The sequence below is a fragment of the Stigmatopora argus genome, chromosome 6, assembly GCF_051989625.1.
Source record: "Stigmatopora argus isolate UIUO_Sarg chromosome 6, RoL_Sarg_1.0, whole genome shotgun sequence".
Taxonomy (NCBI): domain Eukaryota; kingdom Metazoa; phylum Chordata; class Actinopteri; order Syngnathiformes; family Syngnathidae; genus Stigmatopora; species Stigmatopora argus.
Genome location: NC_135392.1, coordinates 4941596 through 4961669, shown reverse-complemented (window position 1 = coordinate 4961669; position 20074 = coordinate 4941596). Strand labels below are relative to the sequence as shown.

The 20074-nt window shown below is 43.6% G+C and overlaps 2 protein-coding genes across 3 annotated transcripts; both read left to right on the top strand.

Annotated features, from left to right (window-relative positions):
- The first annotated feature begins 187 nt into the window (after nt 1-187).
- Nucleotides 188-2427, top strand: LOC144075185 (fer-1-like protein 4). The gene is made up of 6 exons (XM_077601996.1): nt 188-338; nt 939-994; nt 1785-1873; nt 1953-2052; nt 2165-2259; nt 2385-2427. Exons 1-6 carry the CDS (start codon nt 260-262, stop codon nt 2425-2427), a joined length of 462 nt encoding a protein of 153 aa, XP_077458122.1. The 5' UTR covers nt 188-259.
- On the top strand, nt 2376-19664 carry fer1l4 (fer-1 like family member 4). Of its 2 annotated transcripts, XM_077604071.1 has the most exons (44): nt 2376-2423; nt 2495-2671; nt 2728-2788; nt 2887-3018; nt 3761-3823; nt 3896-3980; nt 4034-4199; nt 4268-4448; nt 4517-4703; nt 4777-4856; nt 4941-5060; nt 5139-5199; nt 5279-5373; nt 5490-5598; nt 6481-6700; nt 6816-6948; nt 7011-7111; nt 7200-7287; nt 7385-7501; nt 7607-7759; nt 8238-8427; nt 8494-8618; nt 9462-9596; nt 9671-9844; nt 10528-10638; nt 10838-10999; nt 11099-11270; nt 11874-11995; nt 12064-12180; nt 12267-12321; nt 12396-12481; nt 13002-13133; nt 13206-13325; nt 14178-14305; nt 14397-14567; nt 14779-14933; nt 15426-15607; nt 15675-15760; nt 16880-16978; nt 17057-17174; nt 17524-17647; nt 17761-18071; nt 18846-18946; nt 19015-19664. In XM_077604071.1, the coding sequence occupies exons 2-44, from the start codon at nt 2547-2549 to the stop codon at nt 19193-19195; spliced, it is 5634 nt and encodes a 1877-aa protein (XP_077460197.1). In that variant the 5' UTR covers nt 2376-2423; nt 2495-2546; the 3' UTR covers nt 19196-19664. The 2 variants fall into 2 exon arrangements, 1 of the variants encoding a protein (XP_077460197.1); XR_013300791.1 differs by lacking the exons at nt 17761-18071; nt 18846-18946; nt 19015-19664 and having other exon boundaries at nt 15426-15611; nt 17524-17645.
- Nucleotides 19665-20074: the final 410 nt, after the last annotated feature.

The window sequence follows — 20074 nt, the reverse complement described above, 5'->3', positions numbered from 1 at the left end:
GTGATGTCACCGGCGGCTTCAGTGATTAGCACGACGGCGTCACAGAAAATGAACGAATGAATGTTTTGTCAGCACATTTGACAAAATCGACGCCGTCCGTGTTTGTTCTTCCCGTCGGCCTGTGTGCGAAGTCAACAGAGGAAACGAGTCGAGCCGGTCCATCATTAAACGCCACGTGGAACGGGACTAAACGGGACCCAACGGGACCCAAGACCGAGTCCCTAAGATAGTGTTTGCATCTCGCTAGAGACGGCCGGTCATGTCCATCAGCGTCAATGTCAGGAAGGTCACCAACTTGCCTGGACAAGCCCAACGTGTGATTCATCTTTCCTTCAGAGGTTGGTTGCTCGCCTTCTTTGGACGTCTGTAGGCCTCAACAGCTGTTTTATTCAAGATATATATAAAAATAATTTTAAAAATCCAACATCATACACACTATAAAAAAATAAATCCCAATGGTAAAACAAAATTTTCAAAATGACACTTGCCCTGTTTTTTTAAAATTCATATTTTACCTCAATTCATATCTATTTATTGGAAAGTATTTTTTTTAAATGATTTTACAAGCAAATCTCCTAGATAAACCATTTTTGGGGTAAAATTTCAATGTATTTCCAAATTTAACATTGCAAATGTGCTATATTTAACTTTTTTAATCCTCTTTTGCTGATAGCATTTTTTAACAAATTAAAAAAGTACTTTATAACATTTAAATTTACACTGAAATGTTTGGGGCATTTTTATATGAAAATATTTGTCCAAAAAAATGGACCAGGATTATAATGACATTAATTGGGTCCAAATCCACATGGCCAATATGGCAATATTGTCTTTATTTTGTACACCGGACTACATTCATACATTCTTGAATTCATTATCATTAAGGCAAAAAAAAATGCCCCAAATTTGAGTTGATTGAGAACCTTTTTTTCATTCAGGATTCACCCAGAAGACCCGAGTGGTGCTCAGCGAGGGCGTGGCTTTCTATAACGAGGTGGGGCCCCATCGTGGTGGTGCGTTTGAGAACATCTCGTTTATTTGTGCGCTTGTTTTTTATTTTTATTTTATTTTTTGGGGGGGAACCCTTTTAACAGAAACGATTAGCCACCCTTGCTACACAAACACACACACACACACACACACACACACACACACACACACACACACACACACACACACACACACACACGCACGCACGCACGCACGCACGCACGCACACACGGACGCATCCGTACGTGCAAGCCACTCCTTGAATACACACGTGCTTCAAGTTTACCTAATTTCACACGGCTGGCTAATCACTGACCAGACGTCCAATCCATCTTCACTGGAAATGAACAACGTTGGTTCGTTAAATCTAGATTTCTCAATCAAATCCTAAACTTTTAATTATTTTGGACTGAAATTGATATCTCTCTCAAGTGTATTTATACAAAAGAAAAACAATTTGTTTTAATGGAGACATTTTAAGTCAAATAATTGTTTTCTAATGCGAAAATAACTGCATTTTTAGGGTGAATATTTCGTGATTATTAATGTTATTTTCGTCATTTCAATATTCGTTTTCTATTAATTTACCCAGTATATATTTATAGTGTATGTATTATAGTGTGTGTATATATAAAATTGATATAAAATACACACGTTATATTTTGTTGATGTTAAACAGCCTAAATCAAACAACTTTATTCAAAGTTTTCAGGTGGTAACATATCTAAGCTGATATAGATATACTATATAATGTCATAATAAATGTGATATAATGTGCGTATGACCCGTGACAGTCTTTCCGCTGGCCCCACTACGGCAAAGTGATCCAACATGAAGTGCTGAGCCTCCGAGTTTACAACTTTAGCAAAGTCTTCTCCAACAGGTGAGTGAGGGAAAGAGGTAGGCCAATGACTGCCTGGCCAATGGGCGTGGCCAATAGGTGTTACCAATGTCCTTTGCAGGCTACTGGGCAAACTGGTGCTGGGCCTGGAGCACATTGTCACCTCGGGGAGGCTCCTGTTACGGGAACCGCTCACCGACGGCAAACATCTCCTCACGGATGTGAGTCGGACGCTTGGCCCCGCCCACTCTGCGTCCTGGGCGTCCACTCCGTTTGCACTGGGAGATGTCACTTTCCTATTAACGGCTTCACGATGGCATCTTGTGTGTGTAGATCTATGTGGAGTTGGACATCCGCTACCATCCAGTGGAGGGCGCCGCAGGAGGTTGGGAGAGTCAGGACTTTGTCAGAGTGGACGATGGCGACCAGTAAGAAGGCAATTTAAAAAAAAAAAAAAAAAAAAATATGCCGTCGTCGATTGGTTGTCAAGTCACTCGTTGCAGCGAGTTTTGCCGTCAGTCGTCCGATCATCTGGCCACTCTGTCTTCGTCAGATCGGGTTCCTTCAATGAAGCCTTCCAAGACGACGAGAGGTGAGAACGTTTCGATCGCATGGTCGCGACGGCCATTGGTATACAAAGCACCCCTTCGTCTTTCGCGGAAGTCCCGAGACCTCGAGCCGTTTCGAGAGGGAACTGGAGAGGGAGGCTCGACAAATGGGGCGTAACCTCATCCGGGAACGAGGCGGCGCCGACCACGACTCCGAGGAAGACTCCGACAGCGACTCCGACGACCAGCTGGACTTGGAGATGTGCGAAGTCATCTTCACTCCTCTGATGAGGTCTGCTCGCTGGGCGCCGGAGTCCGTCTTCGAGGCTACATTTTGCGCCTGTGTAGTCGTTCCAGGCCACTGTCCAGGCACGTCGTGGCGGCCATGCCCAGAGTTCAAAGTTTCCAGGTGACCTCACCGCGAGTGGGTGGTGTCGGAGCTGCCGCGGTCTGGGAACCTCAGGGTCTGGACCGCGAGGATCGACCAATCCGACCGGGTGATTGCAGGTCAACGTCAACATCGTGGAAGCTCAGCAACTGGCGGGCGTCAACATCAACCCGGCCGTGTTCATCCGAGTAGGGGAGCAGAAGAAGCACACCACCACGCAGAAGTCCACCAGTTTTCCTTTTTACAATGAAGTACGTGAAGGCAATCACACAACAACATATACCAGAAATCAAAGTGCCAAATGAACTGAGTTGAAGAGGGCTGGACTTGAGCCAAGGTCGGCTAGCTAACGGTTGGCTAACGGTTGGCTAAAGTGCAGTACGTACCGTATTTTCTCTCATATAAGCCACCCCCGTGTATAAGCCAAAGCCCTAAAATTGCCTTAAAATCGTTTAATTTTTCAATTTCTCGCGTATAAGCCGCCGCCTGATTCCCAATTTTCACCTCCATATTCATGGTTTTAGTAGGGAGTACAAATGTGTTACTTTGAAGGAAAAAGCTTAAGAAAAATCATCGCACGTGTTATTTCTGAGATACTGTATGAATCAAAAGCACATTATTAGGGTCAATATCATAACGAATTAATTTATCCAGTAATGGTTGTTTTCTTACTGCAAAACAGAAAATAACCAACAAATAGTAAATGCTAATTTGCCAACATCTACTGGTGAAAAAGAGTATAGCAAGTCTTGTGCGCATGTAAGCCGTTTGGTAAGGTAGGGGTGTAGGAGTTGGAATGAAGTGGCGTGGGGAAAGTTCATGATTGGCTAGGGTATGGTGAGTATAAGTGTAGAACAGGGTAAGAGTGGGTTGAGGTAAGGAAATGAGGAGGAGCAAGAACAGAATTAGGGTCCCAAACCAAAAGTTGTTTTTAAAGGCTACGAAATGCATAAAAACAAACCCCACCAGACTCATGTTGAATTCCCATTCTAGAACTTCCAGTTTGAGTTCCACGAGACTCCGGAAATCCTCTTTGACAAAGTTATCGAGATCAAGGTGAGTTGGTCCTTTGTCGTAGATCGGATTGGTCTTTCGTGGGAAAGGACGACAAGCCTTCCATCTTTGCAGGTGTACCACCGCCGCACTTTGGCCTTTCTGACCACCCACATCGGAACCTTCAAGATCGACATCTCCACCATCTTCCGCCAGCCAGGTACTGTCGAATGGACGCGGCGCCCTGCCGAATGACCGCCCACTTCTTTGCAGATCACCGCTTTTACCAAAAGTGGGCGCCGCTCACCGACCCGGCCGACACCCGGTCCGGGGCCAAGGGCTACGTAAAAGCGACCCTGGGTGTTCTGATGAAGGGCGAGGCCATCAACGCCCCCAGCCTGCCGCCTTCCACGTCCAACACCAACGAGGACATCGAGAGGTCCGTTGGGTTGCGTTTTAGGGGTCTTTTGAAGACCAAATACGTTGAGAAAAATACGTTCTTGGCAGGAATCTGATGTTACCTCGCGGCATGCCCTCCGAACGTCCGTGGGCTCGATTCCGGGTGCGGCTCTACGAGGCCGAGGGGCTGCCCACCATGGACGCGGGCTTGATGGCCAAAATCTCCAAAGTCACGGACCGAAAGGTCTTCATCGATCCTTACGTCCAGGTTACCTTCGCCGGACAACAGGTACACCTGCCGCTGTTGCCCCGTTCGGGACTAGAACCTCGGGTTCGACACGGACCGGTCCCTTTTAGGGGGAAACGTCCGTCGCTAGCGCCACCAGCTGTCCGGTTTGGAATGAGGAGATCTCCTTCATCGAACAGTTTCCGCCTCTGGCCCAGAGGATCAGAGTCCAGGTCCTGGATAACACCAAGATGAGGAACGTGGCCCTGGCCACGCATTTCCTGGACTTACGGCAGATTTCGGACCCTACCAGGAATGGTACAACCAGAACCAAAACCTTTATCACCATCCTTGAACTCCTCGAGAAGTCTTCAGAATGAACTGTCCGCAGGTTTCAACCCCACCTTCGGACCCTGCTGGATCAATCTATACGGTTCCCCTCAGAACTCCACTCTGGGAGACGTTCACCAGGTGCTGGCTTCTAGAATTTCTAAGAACAGACCGCTACATTTTTAAACCAGACCCAAACAAATCCAGACTGATGGTCTCTTGCAGGCTTTGAACCAAGGACTCGGAGAAGGAATCTTCTATCGGGGTCGAATCCTCCTGGCCCTTTCTGTGGAGATTTACTCCTCGCCCTCCGCCGCCGACTCCATTACGGCCCCGCTGGCCTTGGTACTAGCATCTGGCAAGGCACGGGTCTCCTGGACTGCTCGGACTGGTCTGAATGGTCCCTGTCTTTTTCTGTTGAAGTTGAAAGGAACGCTAAGCAGGTTGGGACTGAAGAAGCGAGGAAGCAAGGAGAAGAACGAAGGTAAGTAGGCCTGTTCATACCATCCCTTCTACGATTGGTCGTGACTAATGCTGAAAAACGGTTACTTTGGTGGACGTAGCTTCTAGCCAATCTGGCGACCAGTCTGGTGAGGCGGGAGTGGAGGTGCCGGAGACTGTGACCGTGGATGTGGAGGACATTCACCCTCTGCCTGAGGTCGGTCAAATCCAGTTTTACTAAAAAATAAATAAATAAAATGACATTGTCAAAGTGGACTGAGAACAGACCTCTGAGGTACACCGCAAATATTACGGGTTCATTTTTTTGCGCAGGGCTTCCTGGGAGAAAGAGAAGACTTTCTCCTTTTAGCTTCTTTGTTTGAGGTCACCATGATGGACCCTTCTGTCGGTAGCAGGCCACTGACCTTTGAACTTTCCATAGGTAAAAAGAACAGCAATGTTGTGGTTAGTACGGCAACAATTAATCGATTAAACCGAGTCATTTGATGAGGAAAATAAAGCTTCAAATTCAATGTTGACAGTTTGAGGATTCGTTTAATCAGAGTAGAGGAAACACTGCCCTCTGGTGGCAACAGTTAGTACGACATAGCTAATCAAAAATGGTTGAATCCAGCTGCTCCCTGTTAAAATCGACTTTAGGCAAGTTTTTGTTTGAGCTGATATCTTTATGTATTCTGAATTTAGTTTAGTAAGTATATATATTTATTTTTGGTGTGTGTGGGGGGTCTGTTTGTTAAACGATTTGTTTAGGGAATTGTAAATTGTAAAAAACGTTGGCATTTTATAACATTTTAGCTAGCGAACTTTTGTTATATTAGTTAGCTTAATTCCATCGACTAAAATGACATATAAATTCGACGAATTAGACATTTAAACATCTAATTGTGTCATGTTAAGTGTTTTATTGTCGAAATGCGTGTCATTTTGGTCACAGTTATACATGTACAATAGACGGCAGAGTTCAAAAATAGCTAATAAACAAATTTCTTTTGGTCTTTAAAACATGGCAATAGTTAAAAAAAATATTAGTTTTTTTTAACTTATATCCTATATATACATATGTATGAAATAAAAGTGCATCTCTGTAAAGTTAGAATTTCCATTTAAGGCTCCATTGATTGTAAAATCCTGGCCAAAATAAACGTGATTGCTAGCATGAACCCTTATTTTGTCGTTTTACATCTCCTAAAATCATCTTGCAACGCATTAAATGTTTGTTAACCAGTTACACGGTGAAGCAAAGTGCTTTAATCCGCCATGGCCGTGTCAAAACAGCAACACTCCTAATTGTCAATCCCGCTAGGAAATCGTGGCAAGGCGGTGAAAGCCAGGAGCTCCAAGAAGAATCAAAGCCAGGAGGATCTTCGTCAAAGCCGGGAAGAGTTGAGCCAAAGCCGGGAGGATCTCAGCGAGGAGGCTCCAATTCTCCAGGAGTTGGAGGAGGAGGCCCCGCTCTTAAGTCCGGAACCTGAAATCAGATCCCTCTCCAACCCTCTGAGACCCCAACCTACCGAGTATGACAGGTAAGGACTCGCTCGCATCCTTTTTTTTAACACAACGGCTGCCTACGACGTCGCGAGTCGTCCAATCCATTTTGAACGGGACCCCGTCTCACCTGAATCTCGGCCCCCGTCTCAGGTCGTTCCAGTGCATCCCCCTGCAGCCCCCCGTGGAGAAGCACAAGCCGTGTTTGTTCATTTGGAGTCAATTTGAAAACCACAGCTTTCGTCTCCACCAAGCCAACTGGCTCAGCAAGATGGCCGACAGGCTGGTGAGATCACGCCGGGCTCGGTTTTCGATAACGCACGCCGATCTCGCCGTCCCGCCTTCAAGGAGATCGGACTGGACGAAGTGGAGCGTCTCGGGCGGCGACCTCGCAGCAACGTGAGGGAGCGTCTGGTTCACGTGCTGCTGGAGTTGGTCACTTCCTGCAAGTTAGCCACCGCCGTTAGCGACTTCAATCCCAAACCGTTGATATCAAAACACCGACTCCCTTAACGCGCCTTTTTGCAAAAATTTCAGACAGTTCCGAATGTTCTCCGACAGGCGTGTTCAGTTTCGCCCCAACAACCTGGACGCGCGCAGGAAAGACTTCATCAAGAAGAATTTGGTGAGGCGCTCATTTTTGTGGAACACTGTTGAAAATGTATGTGGCACAAAGTACATCGAGCCGCTAATTTCTTCCCATGCGTTGTCATCACGTCAAGGTAATCGTAGCCAGAAAGGCCATGAGGGCCAGGCTGAGGATCACCAGGCGGACGCTCAAAAAGCGGCTCATGGATGTGAGGAAAATCCTAAGAAAACTTCGACACTTGGCCAATGAGGTACAGTATTACATTCATACGTTCATACATTCATAGGATGACCTCAATGCTATCAAATATGTAGTTTGAAGGCACTTTGACATCCCATTTGTCACCCGCGAGCAGCCCCAGAGTACCATCCCGGATGCCTTCCTGTGGTTGCTGAGTGGTAGGAAACGATTGGCCTACGTCAGGATCCCCGCCCACTCTGTCATCTTCTCATTGGTGGAGGACCAGAGGGGGCGGGACTGCGGCCGGGTCACCACGCTCTACATGAAGGTATGTCATGTGGGTGTTCTGTAGGTCAGCTTGTATTAGAACACGTGTCAAAGTGGCGGCCCGGGGGTCAAATCTGGCCCGCCGCATCATTTTGTGTGGCCCGGGAAAGTAAGTCATGAGTGTCGACTTTCTGTTTTAGGATCAAATTAAAATAAAGAGTATAGATGTATATTACATTTCCTGATTTTCCCCGCTACAATAATTGTTGTTTTTCAACCAATTTTTTTCTGTGTTTTTAGTTCAAAAATCTTTTTGTAAAATCTAAAAATATATTTAAAAAGCTAAAATAAACATTGTTTTAGATCTATAAAAAACTGAATATTCAGGACTTTTAATCCAGTTCTTTTAATCCATTTATTAAAAAAATCTAAATATTATATCGAAAATGGTCCGATCCACGTGAAATCAAGTAAGAATTTTTTTTGGAACATCTCCACAATTCCCCGCCTAGACTTCAGCCAATCTGTCTGTCTTGTAGTCCCCAGGTGGGTCCACCAGCGAGATCTTCGCCAAACTGGAGGTGTATCTCTGGCTGGGCCAGGCCAAGCACAGTAAACAGGCCATCACCTCGCTACCGGATGAGTTCCTGCCCATCTACGAGGAATCGGAGCAAGCGGAGGCGGTGGCCACGGAGCTCCGCAAGATGCCCGTCAGTTTGTGCTGCCAAGGTGAGTCCAACCGAGGTATCTCGCCATCCGACTTTTGGTTTTGACGGCCGATCGTGACGTTGGCAGACAGTCGCTACTTCCAGCTGCGGTGTCACCTCTACCAAGCTCGGGGCATCATGGCGGCCGACGCCGACGGCTTATCGGACCCCTTCGCCAAGGTGCTCTTCTCCACCCAGTGTCAGGTGACCAGGGTAGGTATTCCATCAAATCGGAAGTTTAGCGCAGGAATAAAATGGCGGCTTGAGTCGGAGGTCAAATTTAGGTCAGGAGAGATTCCCTGATTTATTAATATCATGTGGAAATACTCTGTTTTGATTTAATGACTCAATGGCAGCTACCATATTTTGCCATTTAATATACCCGGGTATATGACAGGATTTTTGCTTTTTTGAGTCTCCCGTTTGTGCACCATTTAATATACCCCTGCGTTTAATACACCCGGGTACATTAAATGGCAACTCAGCTTTTTTGGCAAGATGTATGGTGTTCACTAGGGCATAATTATAGATACTTAAGTTCATTAAAATCCCAAGTTGGACTTTATTCAACAGTAAGTAGTTTTAACCTGAGCACTAAGTAGTTTTAGTCTGCAAAACGTTGATGCACCCTGTCACGGCATAAAGAGTGCGTAGTGGATCGTACCTTCCCGTTTGTGTGCCATTTAATATATCCCTGCGGTTTAATATACCCGGGTATATTAAATGGGGGGTATATTAAACAGCAAAATACACTACTTTATAAATAGATGATTTTATGACCTTGTTGAATCAATCTGTTTGAAATCCATTTGGGAAAGAAGCTAGTTATGACTTCATTTTAATGTTGAACGCATTGACGTTGATGGTAACATTGCCCCTACCAACATGGCCGCCCTCAGCGCACGTTAGTAAGGGCAATTACCTTTTTTTATGCTTCTGGCATTGCAAATGCAATGAGTTCATCGCGGGTAGACGACCAATCCATTTAAGAGTGGTGGGATTTTATTCATTTTTATTCATATTTAACCCTGTCATGATCTTGTTTGCGCGCTCGAGGTGTCCCCGGACACTCTTTCGCCGTCGTGGTCCGAGTGTCTGGTGTTCGACCGCGTCCTGCTGGAGGGAACCATGGAAGACCTTCGCCACGACCCCCCACTGGTCATCATCCACATCTTCGACTACGACGCCGTGGTAAGTCCGCCGGCCGGCCTCTGGCGGCGCACGCCACGGAGAATGACGTCGGCGGGCGCCACTCCCGACGGCAGGGCAGCCCTAAACCGCTGGGGCGAGCGTACGCCGAACCGGACTTGAAAGCAGCCGAGGCGCTCTACCAGAAGCCGTATCTGCGTTTCTACGACATCAACCTGGGCAGGGCGGCGGCGGGGGAGCTGCTGGCCGCCTTCGAGCTCATCGAGTTGGACTACTCGGGGTTCGGCGAGGTGACCACCAGACTCGTTTTAAGCGGGATAATTGATTATGGAACGAGTGGACACCCGTTTTGAGATATTGTGGAGCTAAAAATGGGCAAAATTCCCAATATTGAGCCACCAAACAGTCTTTTTTTATAAGATTGACTTTCTTAACTATAATATCAAAATGGTCAATTGGAGCTTTATTCATTTAAAAGACATTTCAAATAACAAATGTTAATGTTCTTTTTGATTGGATTGGTTTATTGTTTTTTTAAATGATTTTTCTAAAGAAAAAATAAGTAATTTTTTATTGTTTTTTTAAATGATAAAAAAGTGAAGAGTAAATATATATATCTTATATGACTTATTTAACATAATGTTTTAAATAAAATATGTAAATATTCTTTTTATTGATTGATTGTTTTCAAAAAGATTTTATCTTATTTTAACAAAAAAAATTAATACTTAATAACATTCTAATTTTCTTATATTTTTGTCAAAATGATTTTTCCTAATTCATAAAATGAACAAAATTAGGAATGGTCAATATCCTTTTGAGTTTAATTTATTGAAAAATATTCAAACAAAAACAAGAATTGGGATTAGTGTTAGACTGTTATTAGGCAAAATCAATGGCTGATTAGTCGATGATGAAAATAATCTTTTACTAATTTTTTTATGACCCATAATTCGGGCCGTTCTCCCGCTAGCCCACCCTTCCTGCCAGCGTGGACCCTCAGGAGCTGACCTACTCGCAAATCCGCCGTTGCTACGACATCCCGGAGGGGGTCCGACCTGTCCTCAGAAATTTTAGAATTGAGGTATTTTGAACGCTCATTTTTTTGTAGTTGAAATACTACTATTAAATAACTACTGATGGGTTGAATAGGGGGCGGCTTATATGCGAGAAATTGTAAAATTCAACAATTTTTGAGGCAATTTTAATGGTACGGAAGCAGTCAATATGCGAGAAAATACGGTAAGTATTTATGTATACATGACTTGTAAAAATGTTGGCAGGTGCTGTTTTGGGGTTTGCGCGAGCTGAAGCGCGTGCAGCTGTTTGAAGTGGAGCGCCCCCTAGTGAGGGTGGAGTGCGCCGGCCGTTTGTTGGAGTCGGAGGAGATGGAAAGCTACAAGACCCACGCCAACTTTAAGGAGGTGGTCCGCTTTCTCCACTTGGTGGGTAGGGCCAAACGGCCATTTTGGAAATTCAGGGTTGGAAAAGCCACACAAGCTTTCGCCCCTTAGCTTTCTTTGCTTTTCCTTTCCGCCAATCAGAAGCTGCCGGAGCAGTCTTACCTCCATCCCCCCTTGACGCTGTTCGTGATGGAGCGCCGAGCGTTCGGCCGCCAGGTGCTGGTGGGGACCCACGTGGTCCAGAGTCTCATGGACTTTGCGCCTCCCGAGTTGAGCGAAGAACCAGAGGAGGATGAGGAGGAGCATAAATCAGGTGAGGGTGGAGGGGTGTCGTATCGTATTCCGGGTTTCCATCGTAGAGCCAGGGTTTCGGCCAATCCACATCGTCACCTTCTGAAAATAACTGCCTTCCAATTACGGGCCAGAGTTTGCCCACGGGCCGCAGGTTTGACAATGATGGTGTCATTAATTTTCATGTGGCAAAATATATCAAGTAATACCTCAAATAAAAGGCCACTTTTGGGGCGTTACATATTTGACACTACCTTGTGAATATTTCGTCACCTGATTGTTAAATCAGCAAATAAGTGTTTCTACACCAGGTAAAACATCTGCAACAAAATCTTCAAATGAAAGGCCACAATGAGGGTGTTCAAGCTATGTTATCATACTTTGATGAACATACCCTCATAATATGAAAAAATACCAAAAAGTATGGTTTTTTTGTGCTAATGTTGATCTATTTTTAATTATACCTCAAATAAAGACCATAATGAGGGTATTTCCGTAATTATGTGGTCAATACAACTTCTCATGATGCCATCATACATAAATAATCATGATTTGTGCACATTTTGTTGGTGTACTTTGGTACGATCAAATGGAAAAAAAAACTTTCCTTTGCATATGTCTCCAGGATGGAGTAACTTTGTGGCTTTTTCTCGGACCACTGTCCTAAAATCCATGAGAAAGATCAAACTGGGCAACTTGTCAATCGACGAATCATTGATCCCTAAATCTGCTATCAAGCTGATCACTGTACGTTTTGCCCAACCTACTATTAATATTTTTATCATTTCTTGTTCATAGCTTTTTTTTGTACACAGGCACCTTTCAAGAAACTTCTCGACGACGACGAGGAGCTGGAGGAGGACGTGCCAGAAAATGAGGAACTGGACTGGTGGTCCAAGTACTACGCTTCCCTGGAAGAGCTAGAAAAACAGGTTCACGCCTTTTTAATATCTGAACCGATCCATACTAATGATGCAATTCATGTACAGATGGGCTTTTTTTTTTCTTATGTCTTCAGGCGGCCGAAGAGCTGGAGAGGAAGAAGAAGGAAGAGGAAAGAGATCGTGACACAAGTGGGCTCTCGAACGATGCTAAACTTGTCCGGGAAAATAGATTGGATTGTAAAATCAATCATTTTCTGTATGAGGGCGAGGGAAAATGACCATTGAAGATGAAAACGACGTGGTGGTGCAGGTGGAAACTCCCAAGCGGAAGAAGATCGCCACGCTCAAGGTCAGGATTTGAAGAATATAACGAGACACAGGAAGCAAGAGTTAAGATGAATGTTCAAAATGGAACAGAAAATCAGCCATTTTGAAATGAAACAAGCATTTGGCACTCAGAAGCGGCGCCTTGACTGTAAAAAAAAACACAAAACAAACTCAGACCGCCAACCAAAATGTAATTAGAAGTAAATGGAACAGGACGTCGGCCATTTTGGTTCGAAAGACCCATTTTACAGGTGCTGCTGAGAAAGTTAGGAAAAAATCAGACAATATTTCACAAAAAAGTCCAGGGATGCGTGTTCTCAATTGGACAGGAAGTCGGCCATTTTGATTAGATTTTGGCTTGGACACGATGCTTAGAAAATAAAATAAAAATCATCTATTTCCCAAAAAAACAGTTTCAACAATAGAAATGAAATGATGTTCTCATTTGGACAGGAAGTCAGCCATTTTGATTTAAAACAGTCATTTTGCCCTCGGGCTACCAGCGAAGACGTTGATTTTTTTTCTGCTTTTCTGGCGTTTAGTTGTACGCGGGCGACTTGGAGTCGGAATTCCATCAATTTCAGGACTGGCTAAAGATCTTCCCGGTGTACAAAGGCCAGGCCATCAGCGAGGACGCCGAGGAAGAAGAGGAGCGTCTGATGGGAAAATACAAGGTTCTCCGTCCCATCCCTCCCGTCTCCTTCCTAGCTAGCGTCCTTTTTAACATCTCCATTTTTTCTCCTCAGGGTTCCTTCCTGGTCTACCCGGTGGATTCGGACGACGAAGACGACTTCAAGTGCCAGATCACCAAAGGGATCCCGCAGAACTCGGCGCTTAAATTGCTGGTTCGGATTTATGTGGTCAAGGTAGACGCCAGTTTATTTATAGTGTTCAAACAAAAACAAAACAAGTAGCATACCTGTCAAAGTATACGTTTTTCCCGTATTTTATACGTTTTTTGATCTTTTTAAATTGTGTACGCCGTATAGAAAACTTTGTATGGGAAAAAATATATTTTTTTATTTTTTTTTGTAAAACCGACTCATTTCGGCTCTAATCTGGATCGTGTCAGTGACTGGTAGCAGACGCAAACGTCTTGGTTGATTGCTAATGTTGCTAATGCGTCAGTCACTTCCAATTTTTCACTATATAAATATATTGCACGTCATTAGGCAATGTACAGTAATCCCTCAAATATCACGGCTTCAGTACATTGCGTTTTTTTCTGGGGGAAATTATTTTTGTTAATTGATTTTTTTTTGAAGTTAATAAAAATGTGAAAATCCACGCTAAAATTCGCAAGCAGAAGCCACTGATAAAAATGTAGCATTATTATTATTTTTTAAATTGAGGTGACCCTACTTCGCGGTTTTTCGTGTATCGTGGCCATGTGTGGTCTACATTAACCGCGATAATCGAGGGATTGCTGTACCCAGACAGTCAAGCTGTCAGCGTCATACAGCGACACCGACAGAATCTTGAATTTAGTTCATGCAAAAGCCGCACCAACTGATTGAGCGTTATGTCCACTTTTGGGGAAATTGTGCCCTATGTGAGTAAATATGTGCCACGTTGCATTTGTATGTTTTTTTATCGCTTAATAAGGAGAATTGCAATCATTAATAAGGGGAGCAATTGGCCGAGGTTGACAGGTATGGAGTAGAGTTGCTAGGGAAAAAAAGTGGCATGTTTTTTTGTCAAATTCTGTGGTCTGGCAGGCTACCAATCTGGCTCCCAGCGACCCCAACGGCAAATCCGACCCATACCTGGTGGTCCGAATCGGCGCGCAGTATCAAGACACCAAGGACCGTTACGTACCCAAACAACTCAACCCCATGTTCGGAGAGTGCGTATTTCAACATTATTTTGTTTCCCCCGTGAAAATACATCAACGGGAATTGGGTTAAAACCAAGAAATGTTTTTCCTTTTTTTTCAGGGTCTTTGAACTGACGGTGTCGTTCCCCCTGGAGACGGAGGTTGTGATCAGAGTGATGGATCACGACATATTGGGCGCCGATGATGTCATTGGCGAAACCCGGGTGGACCTGGAGAACCGATTCTACAGCCGCCACCGCGCCACCTGCGGATTGGCCCTCTACTACGACGCGTCAGTAATTTTCTATTCTATCAATCCGTATCTATTCTATCAATTTCAACTTTGACAAACGTTTGAGGGCCGTTGGACCTGGAATTCACCGAGCGACGATCATTTTTTAATCCCTCTTGTTAGACCTCTTCTTCTTTTATAACACTTTTGAAAAGACACAGACGGGAACGCGGGTTTGTCAAAAGTGGTCATTTGCGCCGTGTGCCCACAGGACGGGTTACAACGCGTGGCGTGACACCAAAAAGCCCTCCGTCATCCTGTCCGAGCTTTGCAAGACCAACGGAGTCCCGCCGCCCGAATATCGAATGACCGAGGTTAAAGTCCTCAACAAGATCTTTAAGATTCCACCGGACGCCGTCCCAGAAGGTACGGACGTTAATTCTTTGCCGTTGGAAGCTGCCCAAATATATATTTGTATATTTTTTTAAATTTTGGAGAATCATTTTTGTATTTAAAAAAACAAAAATAAATTCTAAATATGTATTTTAAAGAAATTAAACATTTTTGGGTAATATATATTTAAACCAAAAGCATTCTTTATTTTAGAAATCATTTTTGAAAGAGAATTTGGAGAATATATTGTCATTTTCTTTAATTGCAGTTTTAAGAAGAAAAAAAATGATAACATACTCGTGCACTGGTGTCAAATTTTTTCATTTCATTATTTTTTTCCCTTTTATGGTCCATTCTTTAGCTAGTGCTATTTATACTCAGGTGCACCTTATAGTCCAAAAAATATGGCAAAATACCACTAATAATAACAAATAACAAAGTAGGGAACAAATTGTTTCCTTCCTAAAAAATCAACTTGGAAAACAAAACTTGTTTGACGTTTTTTAATGGCGGGGCTCTCTACAGAACTTTGGAAGAAGAACAAACGTTCGGAGGAGGAAGCGGAGGAGGCGGAAGAGCACGCCGCCGTCAGCGTGCTGCGCCGTTGGGGTGACATGAGTGAGTTCCTCCCTGGGGCCATGGCGCTAGTCCCTGAGCACGTGGAGATCCGCCCGCTGGTCAACCAGGACAAACCCGGACTCCCGCAGGTAGGTGCGTCTGGGCGACCTGTCCCTGTAACCGTCACCGGCTGCCCTCGCTCGTTCACTCGCGCAGGGCTACCTCCACATGTGGGTGGACATTTTCCCCACGGATGTCCCGGCGCCGCCCCCCGTGGACATCAAGCCCAGATTGCCCGTTCGGTGAGTCCGCATCTCCAAACCTTTTCTTCCCATCCAAATCACGGGAGCACCAAAAATGAAATTTAAAAAAATAATAATTATATGAAAAGAGCACTTTTTGCTATGAATTAATTAATTTATTTTTGTAAAGCTTTAACACAAACACACAACACACCTTTCAAAACAACTGTGGTTTAAATGTAGTCAATCAAATTAAAGCTAACTTGCATATCAAAAGTCTGCTAGCTTAAATGCTAATGCCTTTTTCCCATTCAAAGACATATTTCCGCAAAAAATGCTAAATATTCCTTCCGAACTAAATTACAAATGCACAAACAAAGTTATTAGCTCGAACAAAAACTTCCAGCCTTATGTTGCCCTTAGAGCACATGTGTCAAAGTGGCGGCCCAGGGGCCAAATCTGGCCCGCCGCATTATTTTGTGTGGCCCGGGAAAGTAAATCATGAGTGCCGACTTTCTGTTTTAGGATCAAATTAAAATGAAGAGTATAGATGTATATTAAATTTCTTGATTTTCCCCCTTTTAAATCAATAATTGTAATTTTTTAATCAATTTTTTTATGTGTTTTTAGTTCAAAAATCATTTTGTAAAATCTAAAAATATATATATATAGAAAAAAGCTAAAATAAACATTGTTTTTGGTCTATAAAAAAACTGAATATTCAGGGCTTTTCATCCAGTTCTTTTAATCAATTTATTTTAAAAAAATCTAAATATTATATCTAAAATGGTCCGGCCCTCGTGAAATCAAGTTGACGTTAAAGCGGCCCGCGAACCAATCCGAGTCTGACACCCCTGCCTTAGAGTTTTAGATGAGTTATATTGACTGTTGCCAACAGAGAGCAGTGTCTCCTCCCAAAACAATAAGACTTTCAAAACAAAGCATTACAATATGAATCGTCAGAGTGGCAAATGTGAATCTTTTTATGATCAAATGACTCAATTTAATTGATTCATTGTTGAAGCACTGGCGTATGTATGATCACCGTTTGGTGTCCAATTACAGTGTATCATTAATCGACCCATTAAATATGTTAATATTTCAACTCCAAGTACTTTTTTAGCACTCTGTCGCCATTCCTAAACCGATTGCGGGTGACGTCAATTTTGTCGGCATCAGGCACGAGCTGCGCGTCATCATCTGGAACACGGACGACGTCTTCTTGGAGGACGTCAACCCCTTCACCGGCGACCCGTCGTCCGATATCTACGTGAAAGGGTCAGCGTTGCGCCCGGGTCGACTCCCGCCGGTCCGATCCTGAGCGCCGAGTCTTTTTTTTTTCTTCTTCGTTTGCAGCTGGATTCGTGGCATGGAAGGGGACAAACAGGAGACTGACGTCCACTTCAGCTCGCTCACCGGAGAAGGAAATTTCAACTGGAGATTCGTCTTCCGCTTTGACTACTTACCCACAGAGGTATAACGTATAACATATATTGGTTGAAATCAAGGCTGGGCAAATTGTGATCACTTTCCTAAATTGATCAAATAAACTCTAGGATCGATCCAACTTGGCCATTTTAGCACAAAAAAAAGTCCTTTGGGGCTTATAAATACTGGTTGAAATCAAGGTTGGGCTGTTTGGGCCGTGTGCGGTCGATTGGTCGCTGATCTTTTGGTGCCATAAATACTGGTTGGGCAATCTGTAATCACACCAAATTGATCATTGGGAAAACTGAGCTAACGCCAACATTGGCCTATTGAAAAACATCAATTTTCTTATATGAATGATTTTGATCAATAATCCAAAACCAATTCATTTTTAGAAAGAAGTGGTGTACAAGCGCAAAGAGTCGTTTTTCTCGCTGGAGGAGTCAGAATTTCGCCAGCCCGCCATCCTCACGCTGCAGATTTGGGACTACGACCGCGTCTCGGCTAACGACTTCCTCGGTGAGTTGGCGGCCCAAAAGACTGGCTTTTCTGGGGGGGAAAGTTTATATCTTCGACATTCCAAACAATAGTCGAGGTACGGCTTCACTTTTTTGCTGTTGTTGCGTCCCAAGGTTCCATCGAGCTGCGCCTGAGCGACATGGTGCGCGGCGCCAAGTCGGCGGACCAGTGCACGGTGCAGATGGCCAAGGAGCGCGCCGGACCGCGGGGGTCCATCTTCCGCTCCAAAAAGTTGAAGGGCTGGTGGCCCCTCACCCGACTCAAAACGGCGCGAGACTACGAGCGCGAGGCCGCACAAAACAGGGACAAGAAGAAGAAGAAGAAAAAGACGGCGAGCAAGCCCAAGGGGAAAGACAAGTGGTCGCGCTTGAAGCAAGAGGACGTCCAGTTCACCGACAACGCCGGCAACGTCCACCTGCTCATGGTCGCCATTTTTCTTTGTGTTCCGCGTAATTTGACGCCCTACTGAGCATAGGCCGCATTTTTTTTTGAATTGAAAGGCTTTATAAAAAAATATATCACATTTTGTAATTATAGTCTGTTAGAGCGCTGTCATTATTAAAGTAATAGTCATTAAACCAAAATGATAACATATAGGGCTTTAAAAAAGTATTTTGTTTTTAATTCAAATTTGATATTTTTAACTTTTATAATATGAAGTTTTATTCCAAATACTGAAATGTGTGTAACTCAAAAGTCAATTTGTAATTTTAGTTTGAAGAAGAAAAATCAAAGTTAATTAATTTTTTGTCGTTGTTTAGAGTGAATTTGCTATTTTCCCAAAAGCTAACATTTGCCAACCAAAGGAACGCAACCAAATTCAATTTGCCCCGGTGACCTTTGACCTCTTGAGTCGAATTTAATGCGGTTTTTCCGTTTCATATTCCAGAGATATTCCGCAAAATTGATCATGATCCCTTTATTCGTTCTTCAATTATCTTAAACACAAACACACACAAAAATTCAATTTAACCCTAAAATGTAATGACGTTCATTTTTTGGGGGATGAATTTGATCATTTCGGCATGTTTACACATTGCTTTAATCTGAATACATTTTTTGTTCATAGTTTTTTCTTTTTAATGTTTTTTTTAAATTCTTTTTTTCATAATTTAGTTTCTTATCGTTCAGCGTGATAACTTTGATTTTCTTTTTGTTTGTGTCGTTGACATTTGTCTTTTTGCATGTGCGCGTTTAGGGCAAAGTGGAGGCGGAGCTCCATTTGCTGTCTCTGGAGCAAGCTGACGACACGCCGGTGGGGCGGGGCCGCAAGGAACCCGAAGCTCTGGACAAACCAAAGTGAGTCACGTTGTTGCGCGCCCGCCGTCGTCACGCGTCTGACATTGTTGTGTGGTGTTTGCCGACAGCCGGCCCAACACCAGCTTCACGTGGTTCGTCAACCCCATGAAGACCTTCGTCTTCCTCATCTGGAAGAGGTTCAAGAAGTTCATTGTGAGTTTGGTCCTCCTGGCTCTTTTGTCGCTCTTCCTGGGGATGCTGGTGTACACGGTGCCGCAGCAAATCACCGCCCTCCTCCTCAGCGGATAAACCACGCACGCTAAATGCTCAAGAAGGTCATGACCACTTTTTCCTACTTTTGCGCCCGTTCCGGTTGGCCGTTTTATGGGATGGAAAGATGGGGATCGTCGTTGATGCGCTTTTATTTTTTATTAATGTAGGACTGTTATTCTTTTGTTTTTTTTTAAGTTGCATTGGTCACTTTCAAAGAATGTTTTACAATATGCGGTTGTTTTTTTTGATTGCTCTACAGTAAGTTGTTTCTTTTTAAAATTCCTTACTATAGTAAGTCTTGTTTTTAAATACTACCTTACTGTACTTCGTCCTAATTTTTAAAGTGCCTTACTATATACATAGTTGATTTTCTTTCTTTTTATTTATAAAATGCCTACTAGACTTGGTCATTTTTAATGCCTTAGTATACATAGCCCTGTTATTTTTCAAATGCCTTCATATACATGGTCAATTTTTAAAGAAAAAAAGCCTTAATATACATAGTATTACTATGGCCTGGTGGCTGAGTGGTTAGTGTGTTGTCCTCACAGTGGGGGTCCTGGGTTCAAATCCAGGTTGTTTCATTTTTGTGGCGAGTGCATGTTCTCCCTGGGCCTGCTATACTATGTCGTTTTAAAAAAAAAGCCTTACTATACTATCTCATTTTTTACGAAAAAAAAAACTGGATTTGAACCCAGGACCCCCACGGTGAGGACAACGCACTAACCACTCAATCACCAGGCCGTAATAATACCATGTATATTAAGGCTTTTTTTCTAGAAAAAAAGACAGTATAGTGAGGCTTTTTTTGGTAAAAAACAACATAGTATAGTAAGGTTTTTTTTTCGTAAAAAACGTCATAGTATAGTAAGGCTTTTTTTTCGTAAAAAACGACATAGTATAGTAAGGCTTTTT